Below are 20,315 nucleotides of genomic sequence, written 5' to 3' on the forward strand. Positions count from 1 at the left end.
TCATCACCATCTAGAGCAATCAGACTGTATAGTTTGTCCCACCCTAAGAAGGGCCCACTCCCCTCTGATAAGGATAGTGGATTGCTTCCCTGAAGGAGGGCCTAGAGACAAGGCTGAGCCCACTCAAGGATGACCAAGGTTAGGCTCCCATCTTGAGTCTAGGGTCTGCCCATCTTGTCATATGTGTACCCCTAATCCCTCCCCTCCCATTGCTTGTATTGCCTATGGTACAATCTCTTCTTGTTGTGTATGTGGTCACCTGTAATTAGGGGGGGGGGGCTTACAAGGTCTCTAAGGATATATAAGCCTTGGTTAGAAATAAACTCAAACTCTCTCCTCCTCTCATCTCCCACCTCACGTGGACCACCAAGAGGGGCTGAGGTAAGCATGCTACCATGTCATGTGTCTGACTCCTTTACTTTTATCTTCTCTCCTTCCTTCCCTATAACTATATTATAATCTTTATATATTTTCACCATACAATTACGCCTATGGACCCCCATGATTGTCAGAGGCTGACTACTCTGACATATGTATGAGTATATATTGCCTTCCTTCAATTATTACCTGTATATATCTTAATCAAAGCTCTTATCAAAACCCTCTCTTAGGCCAAAGAACCTATGTACAATGATCCAATAAACACCAGCACGTGTCAAAATTTCAAATGACTTATTTCCTAAATTCTACTATAAAAGGCAATATCACTACTCATCTACCCATGTGGACACAATTTTAACTTTTTCCTCTCTCAACATTCCCACATTAATCACAGGGTTCTTGTGAGGCAATAGAGTAGAAAGTTGTAAGCTCAGGAACTAGAATTGGGACTGAATTCCCATGCAGATATTAGTTCTGTGACTTTAGGAAAACAGGCACTTCGTTCAATGCTTGGCATATCATCAGTGTTTCCCAAAGTGGGAGATACCATGCCCTGGGCCTGGGCATGCTAGAATGACCCATCAACTGAAACCCTAGCTCACTGCTATCGGGTTTATTCTGATTCACGGCAACTCTGTAGGGCAGACTGGAACTACCCCTGTGGGTTTTCCGAGACTGTACAACTTTACGGGAGTAGAAAGCCTTACCTTTCTTCTGTGGAGCGGTTGGTGAGTGCAAACTGCTGGCCCCGCCATGAGCAGGCAGCCCAGCGTATAAACCACTCTTTCACCAAGGCTCCTAGAATGACTCAGGGGAGCTGCAAAGCAGATGTCTACACTTTAACCTGTACTACGTACGGGCTATAGTTAAAATGGTGTTTGTTTGTTTTTAACTTTTTCTTCTGAATTGGATGAAGATGTACAGAGCAGATCAGTGTTCCACTCAATGACTCACACAATGTTTCATCTCAATGATTACAATCCTTACAATAAAAGATCACTTATCCTACTTCCTCCTTGTCTTTCCTGTTCCCATTCTTCCTTCTTTCTTAATCTTTATGAATTCAGTACAAAAGCTTTTAACTGTTGGCTTTTCTCCGCCCCCCCCCCCCCCCGAAAATAGGGCCAAATAAGTTTGGGAACTTATGGCATACATTTTGCTCAGTAAATGCTGGGCATCACTGTTACTAAAAAACACAATGTATGTGAAGAACCCCAAACCTTGTTTGACACACAGTAAATGTGTACTGTTTAAGCCAACAGTACTACAGGCCAACAAGAGTTTTGCCATCAATTTTCATGTTCAATTGATTCTACCTCTTAAATATCTACCATATTCACTCATTTCTCTCAGCTGCCATAATCAGAGTTCAGAGCAATGACGTCAACTTGCAACATCTCCGTACATAATTTCCTAACTGGATGCCTACCTACCTACACTTGGTGAGACTGCAATCGCTAACTAACCTTCTCATGGTGCTTTTCATAGTCAAGAACGCAATACGAGTTTGTCCTTAAAGGGAACCATTCTCTCCTGTCTCGAGGCAACAAGAATGATGAAAATCTGAAAACACGAGGAAACAATGACTTCAACGGACCTGACCACATCAGTCTTCACAGTCGGGAGACCAGAAGAATCAGATGGTTCCTGGCTACTGCTGCCAAATGCTCTGAAAAGGATCACATTCGAAGGTCCTAATGAGAGTAGGAGAAAAATGTGGAACAAAAACTCAAAATCATAAAAGAGACCATGCTTACACCAGTAAGACAGGTGGGCCCCTGGGGCGATGGTCCTCTAGTCTTCTACAGGTTGAGAACTATGATCAAAAGGGCAGCCTTTACCCAACACAAGATTCAGGAGGTGGGAAGAGCGGGAGCAACAGAGAAAGGCAACACAGGGAGAAAGTGGAATAAGTGATGCTACATTGGGGGGATGGGGGAGACAACGGACGAGTTCAAGCAAAATGTGTATAAATTGTTGAATGTGAAAATGATGATCTGCTCGGTAGACCTTCACTAATTCACAATAGAAGGTTAAAATGAAACTGACCATAGAGGCAAAAGAACATAGTAATATTCTAATATTTTCTAGGCAAGGAATTTAAAGTTACTTCTTTAAAGGAGGAACCATGACTGTTTTTAATCATATCCTTTGTATAATTTAACATTTTTGTCCACATTAGAAGATACGATGAAAGGACAGAGATTCTGATGTAAAACAAGAGTATACTCTTGTTGACGTGATCCTTAGATTTCTTAATGTCCAAAAATGCAAAAATAAAATTATATGATGTCCTCAAGATTACTGATGCTAGGTGTAATCAATTCTTGATTTTTAAAGAAAATCTTATGCAAAAAAACATTTACGTTTAGCTTCACTTAAAACCAAATTTTCAATGTGCTTCCTAAATATCAACGGAAACTGTGGTTGAGTTTTTTCCTATTCAAGAAATCACAAACATAGTAAACGGTGGGAGAACAAAGGGGAAAGGGGTGGCTATAACAGAGAAAGAAACCTTAAAACAATGCGTATGTAATTATTTCTTATTATGCATCCATATGTAATTATTATTTTTTATTCTTATGTTCACTACCATATTCTTTCTTTGAGAAGAAAAATATAGGGTGGTGATTTCAATGATATGAATCCTACAAAACATTTCCCTCCCTCCACCACAGGCATCTAAAGATGAGACCATTTTACATCAATGAAAAAACAAGCATTATTGAGAAAATAAGATGAAAGCAGAAACTCTTCTAGAGGCAAAATCTTATCTACCTCAAATCTCATATTGCTCTAAAGACTTACTACTTGTTTTACACATCTGTGAAGCCGCTGCTAAAAATCACCTTTTGGAAATTTAACGACTAGAAGTACAAGCTAACACACATACACAGAGGCAATTGGTCTCAGAAATCCACAGGGGCAGCTCTCCCTGGTCCTAGGGTGCGATGAATCAGCCTTGGCTCAATGGCAGTGCGTGGGAGTTGGAGTTGGAATGTCTTTCATGGTTCCTTTAAAGGGTATGACTTCAGCATATCACACAGAGAATTTCTTTCGCCTTGTGGCAAAAAAAAATTCCGGTTTCCCTAGTGGTGAGTGGGTTACGTGCTGGTCTGCTAACCACAAGGTCAGCAGCACTATCGGTTTTTGCTCCGTAAAGAGTTACAGTCTTGGAAGCTCACAGGGAGCATTTCTACCCTGTCCTATAGGGTGGCCATGAGCTGGAATCAACTTGGTGGCAGTTTCGAGTTTTATATTAATAATTATGTTTGAATTTTATAATGGTTTTGAGTTTTATAGTAACAATGATTTCTCCCCAGACTAACAAAGCTAATTTCCATGATAATGCCACTATTTCTGACAATTTTGTCTAGCAAAACTACTTTGTACAGTGACCTAGAGAGAAGTAGTAGTTAATATCATAAGCCTTGGAATTACACCGACCCGAGTTGAACCCCAGATTCTACACTTACAAGCGGTGTAACGTTGGTTACACGACTTAGTTCCTGAAGCTCAGTTTGCAATATTTCCTTTGTGCCAGGCTTGAACGACAACGCTCACGGTGTCGAGTTGGTAACCATAAATGAAAAACAGTTTTTTCAGCACATGCCCTTGGCGGCTAGGGTTAAATAAGTATTAAAAACAAAGAGGTAGAGAAACTCCTTTACTGTTTATGAAAAACAAATAGTGTAATTTAGCATATTCTTCCATTGTAAGAAAAGGAAGCGTGCATGTATGTATGCATATACACACATACACTTTCTTTATTACAGTGAACACATATATGTTTCTGATCTTTCAACAAACTTAGTTCTCCATGTCCCAGTGTTTACTCTCATCTATTTATAGTATGATCTGTACTTATTTTTAAAAAGAAAGAACAGGCGCTGTCATCAAGTCCATTCTGACGCAGGGTAAGTAACTCTTGAGAACAGAGTGCTATCTATGGTCCTAATGGGCTTCCACGGCTGTAAATCTCTCTGGGAGCAAAACCACATCCTTCTCCCATGGATGGACTTGTGGGTTTGAACTGCCGACTTTGAGGTTAGCAGCCTGACTTGTACCCCATTAAACCATTAAGGGTCCTTTTGCTTTATAAACTTATATAAAAATCATGTCCTCAAATGTCATCTCCCCCAGGATTCTCCGTACTCCTTGGGACTCCACTCCCTCAGGCAGATGATGGCTTCTTTCCTTATCACAGATTTAACTGAAGAACAGCCAACTAACACCTTTATCACATTGTAACATAATTGCTTCTCTTTAGCACCATAAGTAGAGACTGTTCACGTGGATAATCCCAAGGCCGATTGTCTTTTACATTAGGTTTACAGACATTTCTTATATACCTAACTAGCTCTACAGATAGACGTCAAATTGATATGTGAATGAAACCTCACGTTTTATTCATAAAACATATTTTATTTAAAAACAAGATAATTATCTTATAAATGAAAATATGTGATATTATATATTTACATGAAATGTATAATATTTAATAAGATACATTTGAGATATTGGGTTGCACATAACCTAGGGATTGCTTGGGTCAGTCATATGATAATCTTTGCTGTATTGTATGTCTTTACATTTGACGTTTACTTTCTAATAACTTTTTTACTGTGTTTATATTTAGTATTAAAGCCGTGCTTTCATGAATGAAATAGATTTACTGGGATTAATACTCAATTTACATTCGAGTTAAATTGGTCCATATCTGTAGAGATGGGATACCACACAGAAAATTTCAAGATGAGAAGGCTTAGGAGAAAATGAATTTGGATATAGATTTGTCTTGTTATATGGATAAAAGTCAGCATAAAAGGTGCAAGGAAAACAAACCAATAAATATGTCATAATAGAAATTTTCCATACAAATTTTTAATGCATTAATCCCTATGTGTTTTATAAAGAGCTGTTTTTCTTGAGGGATAAAATGTGAAGTTAAAGGTAATCCTACAGAAAACATTTTCAAAAGATATCACTGATTCATACCAGTGATCTCTTGCTTCCCAGCAAGAAATGTGAAACAAGCACAAAGAAATAGTAGCTTTAAGAAGTAATCCAGGACCTGCCCTTATGAAGGGATCACTGAAGATATGGGTGTCATGACAAAGTGTGGTGAACAGATCCGGTGGTCAGAAAGAATAGTATGTGGGGTCATTAAAGACTTTTCATAAAACAAGCAGCCTTCTAAGTGAGGCATCAGTAAGCCCACAAGGAAGAAACAAATACATCAGTATAATCAAAGGATCAGTAACAATAAAATGCAAGATCAGTGAGGGATGCTGTATCAGAGCTCAAGTTTTGAGCACCTGGTCTGCAGAAGGCTATGGATGACAATGAAAGGCCCACATCCATTGACAGTGCACCCAAATGGACTAAGCCTCTATGGAAGTCCCTGGTCCACGGACCAAGTATGTGAATACACTTGTAAGCAGGCAAAGTGTACTGGGAAGGGAATTACTGTAGATGCAGTTAAGTTAAAATTTAATAGCTTACCATTTGTTTTCCCTTGTGACCCATTTCTTACTTGTTCTAATTATTATTACTATTATTATTTTATGTTATCTTTTGGATTGAGGCTTGTTTTATTCTGTTGTTATTTTTGTTTGTTTTTGTTTTTAATGAGTCTATTTATAACAAACTCAGGAAAGGTAAATCTATAGATAGCAATGAGATAAATAATTTCTTAGGGTTAACTCAGGGGAGGTTGGGAGAAAATGGGGAGTTAATAACGGATACAAGAATGAATAAAATATTCTAATATTGAATGTGGTGATGAACGCACAATTCTCTAATATATTTATACACTGAATTACACAAAACATGACTTATATGTCAATAAAACTTTTTTTAAAGAAGTAATTTAAGTGGTTTCTTTATTAAGGCAAGGTGTTGCTTAGAATATCAATGTGCTCGAGTAGCAGATTACAGCAAAGCTTCAGTGGCAATGACTCAAAACAGAATTAAAATTATGTTGGAGTTGACATTTTGGTAAAGTTAACTTTTCCCACAGGGAAGTGTAACACTATAATATCAATGCTTTTTCTTCCTGCTCAAGTCAGAGTTTGCTGCTCAATCTGACAAACAGTTAAGTGCCCACTTACACAACTATTTTTAAAAATTATCATCCAGGTCAGAAGAATGTTAGAAATCACATTTATCATAAAAATGAATGAAAATCTAATTCTAGCATAACTTTCATTTTAAGATATCTGAGGGAACTATTTTCAGTCACCAATGCATTAGCAGTTTGAGTGCAGAGAATAAACCACAAAATTTAGAGAAGCCAAGGAAATTACACGAGTCATAAAATACCCTTATTTGTGATCCTGACTGCCACATAAGAATGCCAGTTTTTCCAGCGTAATCTCCGAGCACTAACTGGTAGTATAGCAGGCATGTTGGATAATTGCATTCTTACTAATCCTTGTGGTATTTCCTAGCTGAGGTGGAGGAACCGCCACATTCCTCATGTTCACCACATGCTACTGACATGAAATTATAGTGTTGTTTCCTAGCCAATTTCAACGTGCTAACAAACTGTTATTCTCTCCCAAAACAAAGTGACACTTCAGTGGACCTTAGTCATGAGAAGAGTAACGGAGATTAACATAAAACTCATTATACTCCATATATATGCCCGCATCCATAGGTTCATAATGAAAATACAAAGGCTTACTAGTTAAAATAACATCCCTTTATGACATTTTTCTTGTAATCTCAAATAATAGATTTAAACATACTTATTCTTTTTTTTCAACTTTAAGTTTATTTTAATGATATGTTCAGGAAGGAGTTAAGAAAATTACAATTAAAATGGAATCAATTCTGTTAATTCCACATAATTAAAATCATACAACACTGCATGGTAAAAAAAATAGCTTTCATTCATACACAAAAAAGTATGATTTGAGCATGTAGTATCTTGAAATTTTTGATATAAGTATTTTTCAAAAGATATTTTATAAAAATGTAAAGACCTGATTAATCAGTGCATTAGGAAATATAATAAACATTATTATTAGTCAAGTTATAAGCATGAGTTTTAAAATTCCAACAAGTACAGGATTGAATGTAGTCTCATGAAATAAATGTTGGTTAAGAAAATAGTTTTGAAAAAGATCTCATAATGTAGTGTTATTAATTTCATCCTCTATAAATCATCATTTATTCAGTTAAAGAAAATATGCCCGATCTTTCTTATATTCATGAATAAGTAGTTATATTAAATATACTTATTGTACAATATAAACTTTGAAATCTTATTGGAAAATTGCTTACGATAGACCAGAATTCAAGCTGAGGAGGTTTTGTCATGGATAATATCCAAGGGGTTCGATGCTTAACAAGACAAAGATAGTCTCAGGAGTCTTTTAAGACATGAAATCTGAAGCTCACACTGTATAAAGGGTCAGATTGCTTGCTTTAAAAGAACAGTTAGCACCACAGCTACGTATCATTTGAAATTTTAATTAAAAATGCTATTGGTGAGAACCAGGAACTACTGTGACATGGCAGTTAAAGCACGTGATGGCTAACTAGAAGGTCGGCAGTTCAAATCCACCATCTGCTCCGTGGGAGAAAGCTGTGACTACCTGCTTCATGGAGTTTTGGAAATGCCACGGGCAGGTCTACTCTGTCCTACAGGGTCAGCAAGGGTAGGGATTGACTCGACCGTTGTAGATGTGACTCCTTATAACAGAGACAAATGATTTACTTTATCAATAATCACAGAGAGAAAAAGAAATCAGGTATGAGGAAATGGGTTTAGAACATAGCTAGATCTAGCAATGTATTTCTTCATTAGCCAAAGAGAATAAAGAGTTCCACTTACATCGTTCCCTAAAGAAGGTGAGACTAGTATACATCTCTGCTAGATTAAAGGCTGAGTCACAGAACACGTGAAGAATAATTTCAAATATTCATACATAATTTTAAAATTAACCAAAAAAGAAATCAAACTCACAGAGAACGTTGACCCACTGTTGGATGCTGTGACAAGATGGATTTCATTGTCCAATTTAATTGAGAGTTCCCAGTTAGTCAGTTGTGGCTTAATAACTGGCATTCTGAAATAGAAAGAAAAAAGTTAATAATCTTACTATTCTCTCTAAGCAAAATAATTTTTCTCTGACATTTTTAAGCGTATAAGGTAAAAAAATGCGAAAGACCATGATATAAAATTTTATTCGAAAAGTTTGTAGATTTAGAAAAAAAGTTTTTTAGACTTAAACCAGAAAAGCAAAAGAAATACAAATATTTTAAAGATAATACAAATCATTTTGGGGAAACTTTGGTACCACGGTATATTCACTGTGCCATCATCTTTCCTGTGAACGGGGGTTGGCTGTGACAAATCTTCCCAAGTCAACCTCCCCTAGAGCAATATTAATTTATTTACAAGATGTGGTCACTGTTTAAGGCAATTTTTACAATTATGCTACAACAAACAACTATGCTATACCTTAAACTTCAGAGCTATAAAATAGCTGATTTTGCATACTTTTTGCCTGGAAAATTTTTCTGGTTTTATTTTGTGCTTCATTGTAGATGAGATTAAGTATATACTAAAAAATGAACCTCTATGTTCATTCTTGTAAAATAATCTGGAAGCATTCCTTCATGATCTCAGTTTACACAGAAGAAAAAAAGGATCTTAGTGTATTAGCTAGAACATAAATTAATTAAAATATTGAGTTGTTCAGTGCTTGGCTGCAAACCAAAAGGTCGGCAGTTCAAATCCACCAGCCCCTTTGTAAGAAAGTGGAGGCAGTCTGCTTCTGTAGAGTTACAGCCTTGGAAACCCTAAAAGGCAGCTGTTCTACTCTGACAGGCTTACTACAAGAAGGAATTGACTCACTGGCTTTTAGGTTATACAGTCGGATGAAAAGACCACAATTTTGTTAAACAGTAAAAAAAAAAAAATCACGAAGTGACTTAAGAGTTCAACAAATAGTTACAAAGTGTTTCGTGTTAAGTAACCAGACAACAACAAGTAGACATGGAGAACTTATATATTCTTTATGTCTCCTCTACTTCCAGTTTTAAACATCATCTAAAATTAAAAAATGACCCTTAACTTTCAATATTGCATGTTTACCAATTTTTTTATAAATCTTTTTATTGGGGCTCATACAACTCTTATCACAATCCATACATACATCAATTGAGCAAAGCACCCTTACACATTCGTTGCCCTCGTCATTCTCAAAATTTGCCTTCCACTTGGGTTCCTGGAATCAGCTCGGTTTCCTTTATTTCCCTCCGCCTCCTTCCCTACTCCCCCTTCCCCCTTAATAGTTTATAAATAATTATTTTACCTTATCCTACACTGCCCGGCGTCTCCCCTCACCCACTTTCCCATTGCCCATCTCCCAGAGAAGAGGTTACATGTAGATCCCCGAGATTGGTTCTCCCTTTCTACACCCTCTTCCCTCCTGGCGTCGCCACTCCCACTGCTGGTGTTGAGGGTTCATCTGTCCTAGATTCCCTGTGTTTCCAGATCCCTACTGTACCGCTGTGCATCCTCTGGTCTAACCAGGTCCCCAAGGCAGAATTGGGATCATGATAATTGGGAGGGGAGGAAGCGTTCAAGAACTAGAGGAAGGTTTTGAGTTTCATTGTTACTACAATGAACCCTGAGTGACTCATCTCCTCCCCACTACCCCTGTGCAAGGGATGTCCAGCTGTCTACAGATGGGCATTGGGTCACCATGACGCACTCCCCTCATTCACAGTGATGTGATTCCCCACCCACCCCCGCCCGCCTTTGTTGTTTGAAACCTGGTCTCCTCTGCCCTTCATGATCACACATGTTGTGTGCTGCTTCCATGTGGGCTTTGTTGCTTCTGGGCTAGATGGCCACGCATGTTTACCTATTTTATGATCAGGAAGTAATATTTACCAAGTGTTAAACATTAGCATTTTATCCATATCTAGTCTAAGTCGTAGTTCTAAAAAATTTTAAAAGGTTATATTTTAATTTCAATTAAAAAATCAAATAAAAAGGACCTCTGAATATTCAATTAAATCAGTTACAGAAACTGTGACTAAATCATGATCACCTCTACACACAAACATGTCCATAAGCCTCATGGAAGATGATTAAAAATTTAGGTGAATATTTATATTCAGTCTATAGCTTTTATCAATTTTCTGACGATGAAGGCAGGATCTTGATGGGCATTCCATCAGAGTAGAATAATTAAAGAAGAAATTAACAGCACATCAACAATCATGCACATTGTACACGCAGGCATGGAAGAGTCACCTGTGGAAAAATGGAGAGGGTTTTTTTTTTTTTCCCAGAAAAAAGTGCTTTACATACATGAGCGCTTGAAACAAGAGGGAAGGAAGGCGGCCGCCGGGCAAGAAGAGAAGGCATGTGAAGGAGAGGAGGAGAAGGAGACTGCTGCTGTACCCACCTCTCCGTCGGTTTCGGCATCCATTCCCATAGGACCTGTGCTTGTTTACACGGTGGGCTCCCCATTCGCCTCTGAGCGCCTAAGATTAGGATCTTGTCCTATCTATTTCATAGCCTTGTGGCAGCTAGCACCTGATCGAAGCCATGGTATTTTCAATTGCCTCAGAGGCAGGTCAAAGCTGAATACTGAATATTGGAGAATTTGGATTACAGTGCTGACAAAAATAGCGACCGAGTAAGGAATTACAAACTGCTGAAAGAAGAAACACAGCTGTCTTGGAAGAGGTGCAGCCAGTATGTTCCTCAAAAGCAAGGATGACAAGACTGTCTCATGGACTTTGGACACATTACTAGGAGAGTTCAGTCCTTGGAAAAGGACGTCATGCATGGTGAGGCAGAAGAAACACAGCCAAAGTCACTGCCATCGGGTCCATTCTGGCTCACCGTGACCCTAAAGAACAGGCTAGGAACTGCTCTCATGAGTTTCCTATCCTGTAACTTTTTCCCCCCTAAATCATCTTATTGGGGCTCATACAACATTTATCACAATCCATCCATTGTATGTCAAGCACATTTGTGCATTTGTTGCCATCATCATTCTTAAAACATTTGCTTTCTACTTGAGTCCTTGATATCAGCTCATTTGACCCCCTGCTACCCCCCTCCCCCACGAACCCTTGATAATTTATAAATTATTATTATTTTGTCCAACATCTCCCTTCACCCACTTTTCTATTGTCCATTCCCCAGGGAGGAAGTTATATGTAGATCTTGTAATCTGTTCCCCCTTTCTTTTTTAAACATTTTATTAGGGGCTCATACAACTCTTATCACAATCCATACATATACATACATCAATTGTATAAAGCACATCTGTACATTCTTTGCCCTAATTATTTTCAAAGCATTTGCTCTCTACTGAAGCCTTTGCATCAGGTCCTCTTTTTTCCCCCCTCCCTCCCCGCTCCACCCTCCCTCATGAGCCCTTGATAATTTATAGATTATTATTTTGTCATATCTTGCCCTATCTGGCATCTCCCTTCACCCCCTTTTCTGTTGTCTGTCCCCCAGGGAGGAGGTCACATGTAGATCCTTGTAATCTTTCCCCTTTCCAACCCACTCACCCTCCACTCTCCCAGTATCGCCCCTCATACCCCTGGTCCTGAAAGTATCATCCACCCTGGATTCCCTGTGCCTCCAGTTCCTATGTGCACCAGTGTACAACCTCTGCTCTATCCAGACTTGCAAAGTAGAATTCGGATCATGGTAGTGGGGGCGAGGAAGCATTTTGGAACTGGAGGAAAGCTGTGTTCTTCATTGGTGCTACACCGATGCTACCCCACCCTCTGGTATCGCCACTCTCACCACTGGTCCTGAAGGGATCATCTGTTCTGGATTCCCTGTATTTCCAGTTCCTGTCTGTACCAGTGTACATCTGGTCTAGCCGGATTTGTATGGTAGAATTGGGATCATGATAGTGGGGCGGGGGGGGGGCATTTAAAAGCTAGAGGAAAGTTGCATGTTTTATCGTTGCTACACTGCAACCTGACTGGCTCGTATCCTCCCTGGGACCCTTCTGTAAGGGGACGTCCAGTTGCCTACAGATGGGCTTTGGGTCTCCACTCTGCACTTCCCCTTATTCACAATGATATGATTTTTTTGTTCTTCGATGCCTGATAACTGATCCTATTGACACCTCCTGATCACACAGGCTGGTGTGCTTCTTCCATGTGGGCTTCGTTGCTTTTAAGCCTTTAAGACCCCAGACGTTACATCTTTTGATAGCCAGGTAAAATCAGCTTTTTCACCACATTTGCTTATGCACGCATTTGTCTTCAGCACTTGTGTCAGTTAGGTGAGCATTATGGAATGCCAATTTTATAGAACAAAGTATTCTTGGATTGAGGAAGTAATTGAGTGGAGGCCCAATGTTCATCTGCTACTTTAACACTAAACTTATAAATATATGCATTTAGATCTATTTCCCCATCATCATAAGTAAATTTACATATGTACATACCTGAATTTAGTCCTTTCTAAATGCCCTTTGCCTCCGAGTTCTTTCCTCTATTTCCTTTTACTTTCCTCTAATCCCACTATCATGCTCAGCCTTCATTTGGGTTTCAATAATTCCTCTCAGCTACATTACCTTTGATCAATCCCTCCCAGGTCTTTCACACCCTCCTTGCCACTGATTTTTGATCACATGTTGTTCCTTGTCCCTGGGTTGGTCAACACCACCACCTGTCCCCCATCTCCCCCTCTCCCATGTGCCCCTGGAACCAGCTGTCCCATTGTTTTCTCCTCCAGACTGTTCATCCAGCCTATGTTATCTAGATAGACCTGCAGGGATAATAATAGGCACAAAAAAACCAAGACAGAGCAAAACAAAGTGACAAAAGAAAATAAAACGACGACAACACAGAAAAAAACAGTGCCAAAAATTTAAATAAATATAAATTAAAAAAATAAAAACTTGTAAATAGTTCAAGGTCTGTTTGCTGACCTCTATGCGTGTCCTCCAGTCGTGTCCAATGGGGTGCCATGCCCTGGCCCCAAAGTCTATCCTTGACACTCCCTTGAGACCTTCCTGCTCTGCTTCCCCTGCTGCTCTGCCACACAACCTTCGTGTTTTGCCTCAGTGTGGTGGCGTCAGACCTGGCCCAATCCCGACGCTCCTACCCTATAACTCTTTATAGGAGCAGAAAGTCTCGTCTTTCTTCCTCAGGGAAGCTGGTGGTTTTGAACTGCTAACCTTGCAGTTAACTGTCTAATGCATAACAACTATGCCACCAGAGCTCCTTTTATAAAATAGAAAACCTTATACATGGTAAAGAAGAAGGGCTGCAAAACAGAGGAAATTTCTCAAGGAGAGATGAGATGGACTGACAAAGTGGCTGCAACAGTAGGTCTGACCACAATACCTGAGGCTGGCACAGGACTGGGCAGTGTTTTATTCTGTTTGCATAGGGGTGCTGTGCTGCATCGGGCTGATGGCACCTGCCAACAACAGCAAGTGGGGGCTAGGGAGAAATGGCTGACAGAAAAGAATGTGAGGAAAAACTACTAGGTGCCAAGCACTGTATGAAGGAGATGGGGGCTGGTCAGGTGCTAGAGCATGAACTTTAGACAGAAATGTAAATTCTGAGTTCTTGGGAGCCCTGGTGGCATAGCGGTTTACTCATAGCATCACCGAGAGTCGGGATTGACTCCACAGCAGTGAGTGAGTGAGAGAGTGAGTGATGTGAGTGGATGAGTGAGTGAGTGAGTGAGAGAGTGAGTGAGTGAGAGAGTGAGTGCTGTGAGTGAGTGAGTGAGTGAGTGAGAGAGTGAGTGAGTGAGAGAGTGAGTGCTGTGAGTGAGTGAGTGAGTGATGTGAGAGAGTGAGTGATGTGAGAGTGAGTGAGAGAGTGAGTGAGTGATGTGAGTGAGAGTGAGTGATGGGAGAGAATGAGTGATGTGAGAGTGATGTGAGAGTGAGTGAGTGATGTGAGTGAGAGAGTGAGTGAGGTTACTAGCTCGGTGTCCTTGAACTAGACATATGACCTCACTAGAGTTCATTTTGTTCACTTTCAATCTGGTTTACCACTCTGACCTTTCAGGGTTATGTGCAAACAGAAATAACCTCATACTCAGCGACATGAATTGTTTCAATCTTTGCTATCCACTCTGTGTTCAAAATCAGACTATAGTTCTCTACTTTCCAGAAAGTTAAATCTTAATCAACCAACCTAACATTCAAGTCTCTTAAGTATAAAGCTTCCTATTTTCTATTTCTGATTATTTTTGAACCTTGTATATCTGGTAAAGCCAATCCCTTAAAATTGCTTCTCAAACCAAGTCAATCTAATCTGAGGAGAACAAAACTAAGCACTCTCACTGCCCTTGAGTCAATTCTGACTCGTTGCGACCCTAGAAGACAGGGTAGAACTATAACCTGTGAGTTCCCCAGGCTGTAACTATTTTAAAAAAATAATTTTATTGTGGGCTCATACAACTCTTATCATAATCTATACATCCATCCATTGTTCCAAGCACATCTGTACATTTGTTCAGGCTGTTAACTCTTTACAGGAATAGAAAGCCTCATCTTTCTCCTACAGAGGGGTTGATGGTTTCAAACTGCTGACCTTGCAGTCAGCAGCCCAACATGTGACTCACTATGCCCATTAGGGATAAAAGTTCCTAGATGGTACAAAATTCAGCTCTGTCACAGTGCAGGAATTGTGTCCAGACTGACTCCCAGACACCAGGGCATAACATGAAGGGAGCTCAACAGAGCAGCAAGGGGAGTAAAGCAACAAAGTCCCAGAGGAATTCTGAAAATAGACTTCCGACTCAGGGGGCAAGGCTTGGCACTGCATCAGATCCGATCAGAAAACATTCATAAGGGTCAACAGACAGACCTGGAACTATTTATAATTTTTTTTCTTTTTTTTCACGTCTATATAAGATAGGCAGGATAAACAATCCTATTGAGAAAACAACAGACTGACAGTTCTGGGGGGACAGGGGAGAGGAGGAGGTGGGGGGGAAAGGAGGAGGGAGTCAATAAACTCAGGGACAAGGGAACAACAAGAGATCTAAAATCGACAGAGAGGAGGGCATAAAATGCCGGGTGGGATTCAATCAAATGCAATGTAGTCAAGAGGAAGTACAGAGGGCCTAATGAAAGCCGACATGCTAGTGGGACAGGAGGAAAGTGAAATGAAATAGAGGAAAGAACTAGGAGGCAGAAGACATTTATAGATGTATATACACAGGCATGTACATATGTAAATATATTAATATTTAACGATAGGGATATAGGTCTATGCACATATCTTTATAGCAGATGGACATTGGGCTTCTACTAAAGTCCTCACTCAATGCAAGAACACTTTGTTCTATTAACCTGGCATTCTGGGGTGCTCATCTTTCTGACATGATCACTGAAGACAAAATGGGTGCATAAGTTTATGTGCTGAAGAAAACTGATGGTGCCTGGCTCTTACAAGATATAGCGCTTGGAGTTTTAAAGGCTGGAAGTTAAATAAGCAGCCATCTAGCAGGGAAGCAACAAAGCCCACATGGAAGAAGGACACCTGTGATCAAGAGGTGTCAGTGAGATCAGGCATCAGAAGACTCAGAACAAGCAACCATTTTGATGCAAACGAGGGGATTTGAGATGGAAACCCAAAGCCCATCTGTAGACAATTGGACATCCCCTCACAGAAAGGTCATACAGAAGGAACAGGCAGCCAGGGTGCAGTATAGCACCAATGAAACACACAACATTCCCCTAGTTCTTCAATGCCTCCCTGCTCCCCCTCCCCCAATACCATGTCCCTAGTTCTGTCTTACCAATCTGCCTGGACCAGAGCATGTACACTGGTACAGATAAGAGCTCTCAACACATGGACTCCAGGACAGATAAAACCCTCAGGAACAGTAATGGAGTAGCGATGCCAGGAGGGTAGGAAGAAGGTGGGGGGAGGGAGAATGGGGGAACTAATCTAAGTGAACGACATATAACCCACCTACCCCTTCAAGGGGATGAACAACAGAAAGGTGGGTGAAGGGTGACAATGGACAGTGTAACATATGAAAATAATCATAAGTTATAAATTATCAAGGAGTTACAACAGAGGAGGGTGGGAAACGAAGGGGGGAAAAGAAGAGCTGACACCAAGGCTTCAAGTAGAAAGAAAATGTTTTGAAAATTATGATGGCAACAAATGTACAAAGGTGCTTGATACAACTGATGTATGGATTGTTATAAGAGCTGTAAGGACCCCCAAAATGATTTGTTAATTTTTTTAATTTAAAAAAGAATTTTAAAAAAGATGAAAACGAAAAAAAAAATCAGCTCTGTCATTTATCACTCAGACCTTGAGGAAATTTTAAAAACTTGCATTTTTGTGTATAGAACTAAGAAGATAACATGGTCTGCATTATAGGGATGAGTTAAGGATTTAGCATGTAACCCTGGAGCGGACTCTGCCTCAGAGCCACGCTGTGGGGCGGCACAGTGGGCAAAGGCTCTGACATCACAACAGTTGCAACCACCAGTCTTTGAGCAGGAGAGAGCGGGGGCCTTCTGCGTCCACAGAGCCACAGCCTATGAGACCCTCGAGGGCAGCTCTACTTTGCCCTCCAGCGTCATTACGAGCTGAAATTGATGCAACGGCAATAGGCTTGTGTTGTTTGCTTGTAATTGAGGACTAAATGATACATTTAAGGGTTAGCTTTTATTATTCCTACAATAAAATCTCTATATCTAGGTCTATATCCTATTTCCTTCTTACCTGAAATTCCTTCATTTAAGAAAACTGTCTATTTCATCTCCTCTCTGCTTCTTGGGGAGGGAGGTCATTGTTTCCTTATAAATGATTTGCTAGTTATAACAAGACACATTTCACCACTCTCCATTCCGCTTAACCAACAGTGTATGCTATATTGCTTTTCAAAATGTCATGACCGCAATTCTTTGAGGTGACCACTGGGATAATCTTCAGTTGAGTCACAGAGGAGTCCGGAAGTTGCTAATCCTGACATCCTGTTCCAACTCACAATCCATTTCCCACCAATCGCAATTTGACAGATGGTGGGGCGATGTCGCTGAGCTACAGTTTATTTTCCCACTGTCTGTTTTGATGTACATCTGTTTCAGATGCGTTGCACCTGCTCCAAGAGGGACCATGTACAAAAAAACACAGGCTTTGGAGTTCAAACACTGACGCTCAAATCTCAGCCCATTTTCCAGCTGAAAATGGACCTGAGAACTCACTGAATCCCTTTGAGCCAAATTTCCACACCTCTCAAACGTGGATTAGTGCGGAGGTGAGTAGGTTGTGGTCAGCTATTGGTTCCTTTGAGCACACAATTCCTGACGTGACACTTCTAACAATGCCCTCTCAGGTGATAAGATAACAAGTGGTGGAAAGAGACTTCTGGGATAGCAAGACCTTGGACTACTTAGGAAAGACAGCATACTGTGCCTTTTCTACAGCTTCACTCTTGTACAGACAGATTGGCTCAGATTCCTTCCAGTTTTATATTCTGTTAAGTTTGAAAGCGCTTCTTTCTTTGAAGAAACCGAATGAGATTGGGAGCTCTAACAGGTAATGAGTATATAGAGATGAATTTTGTAATATGTCAACCATAAAGATATTACAGCTTCATAATATCTTTACAGTTGCACACCGTAAGCCTAAAATAGTGCTGGTGGAGGAGGCCACATAGAGTAGTGGGTATGAGATGGGCTGCTAACCGCAGGTCAGCAGTTACCACCACCAGAGGCTCTACGGAGGGAAGAGGATGCTTTCTACTCCCATTAAGAGTTACAGTCTTGGAATCCCCTCACTGACCCACAGTACTATGGGGGACAGCACTGGAGACACAGTGCAGGAATTGTGCCAGGTCTCTCTCTGACACACACACACACACACACACACACACACACACACACACACACACACACGACAAAACAAGAAGGAAGAGGAAAAGAGCAGCAAGGGGAGCAAAGCAATGAAGTTTCCGAAGAATCCCAAAATAGGCTTCGTACTCGGGGTTGGGAGGCCGGCTTTGGCACCACCTCAGACATGATAAAAAAACACTCAAAGGTCAGCAGACAAGCCTGAACCATGCACAGGTTCCCCTGACCCCCTTTCTCCCCCCCCCCCCTATGTCTATCTATATAAGATAGGCAAGATAAACAATCCCAAGAAGAAAACATGGAAACATGGGAGAGGAGGAGGTGGGGAAAGGGAGTGGGGAGCCAACACTCAAGGACAAGGAACAACAAGCGATCTATAATCGATGACAAGGAGGGCATAAAATGTCTGGTGTATTTGATCAAGTACAATGCAGTCGAGAGGAATTACAAAGAGCCTAATGAAGGTCAAACATGATAGTGGGAGAGGAGGAAAGTAAAAGGAAATAGAGGAAAGAACTAGGAAGCAAAATACATTTATAGAGATATAAATATAGGCACAAATGTAAATATATAATATAGAATGATAGGGATATAGGTCTATGTACATAAAATTATAATTATCAATTATGGTAGCAGATGGACATTGGGCCTCTACTAAAGTCCTCTCTCAACGCAAGAGCACTTTGTTCTAATAACCTGGCATTCGGTGATGCTCCCCTTCCCTACACGATCATTGAGGTCAAAATGGGTGCATAAGCAAATGTGGTGAAGAAAGCTGATGGCGCCCTGCTACTACAAAACATAGTTTGGGGTCTTAAAGGTTTGAAGTTAAATAAACAGCCATTTAGCAGGGAAGCAACAAACACACCAACGGTGTGATCATGAGGTGTCAAGGGGATCAGGCATCAGACGACCCAAAACAAACAACCATTTTGATGTGAATGAAGGGGGTCAGAATGGAAACCCAAAGCCCATCTTTAGACATCCCGTCATAGAAGGTTCACAAGGAAGGAATGAGTCAGCCAAGGTACAGTGGAGTACTGATGAAGCACACACCATTCCCCTAGTTTTTAATGCTTCCTTCCCCCATCATGACCCAGTTCTACTTTACAAATCCAGCTAGACTGGAGTATGTACATTGGTACAAAGCTCTCGACACACAGAATCTAGAACAGTAAAAACATCTCAGGAACAGTAATGGGAGTAGCAATACCATGAGGGTAGGGGAAGGTGGGGGGAGAAGGAGGTGAAAGGGGGAAATGATCACACTGATCAGCATATAACACCACCACCCCCCACACACACCAGGGGGAAGAACAACAGAAACGTGGGTGAAGGAAGACAGTGGATGGTGTAAGATATGAAAATAACAATCATTTATCATTTATCAAGGCTTCCCAAGGGTTGGAGGGTGGAGGATGGAGGGGAAAAAGAGGAGCTGATCTACTTGGGGGCTCAAGTAGAAAGAAAATGCTTTGAAAATGATGATGGCAACATATGCACAAATATGCTTGATACAATTGATGTATGGATTGTTATAAGAGCTGTAAGAGCCCCCAGTAAAATGCTAAAACAAACAAACAAAACAAGTTACAGGCTTGGAAACCCAGAAGAGCAGTTCTACTGTGAGAGTAGTCACTGTGAGTCGGCATTGCCTTGATGGCAGTGAGTTGATAAAGATGCTAATAATATCTGTAACTCACCTGAATGTAATATTCTCAATTTTAATAAAAATCACTGAAAATACACTAACATCAATGCCCATTCATAAGCACAGGCATGTTTATAATGGTAGCAGGGACCTAAAGGTATATTTTAAATTTAGAAAAGAATTACATATATCCATTAAACCTAAATAGTCCCAAAGGAGGCTTTTATGAACCACTCTGAAGAAAAGGAGGTTTTGGATTTCATTCAGCTTATTATAATAAAGATACACAGAAGACAGTTTCCTTTACTCAAGTGGGTTGCTGGTGAAAGAGGTTTAATCTGTGGAACGTGTTACTCACCTGCGATACTAGTATCACTTAATTCACTACTTCACAAGGGAAACAACCCCCCCCCCCAAAAAAATAAAAGTCCGCA

At 40.3% G+C, this 20,315-nt stretch overlaps 1 protein-coding gene across 1 annotated transcript in view; it reads right to left on the bottom strand.

Moving 5' to 3' along the window:
• Positions 1-20,315, bottom strand: part of PCCA (propionyl-CoA carboxylase subunit alpha) — a 436,534-nt gene that overhangs the window by 120,152 nt on the left and 296,067 nt on the right. Inside the window, exon 19 of the mRNA XM_075563454.1 lies at positions 8,357-8,459. Within this exon, the coding sequence (XP_075419569.1) occupies positions 8,357-8,459 (103 nt within the window). The remainder of the gene's footprint in view (positions 1-8,356; positions 8,460-20,315) is intronic.

This window comes from Tenrec ecaudatus, chromosome 11 (assembly GCF_050624435.1).
Source record: "Tenrec ecaudatus isolate mTenEca1 chromosome 11, mTenEca1.hap1, whole genome shotgun sequence".
NCBI lineage: Eukaryota > Metazoa > Chordata > Mammalia > Afrosoricida > Tenrecidae > Tenrec > Tenrec ecaudatus.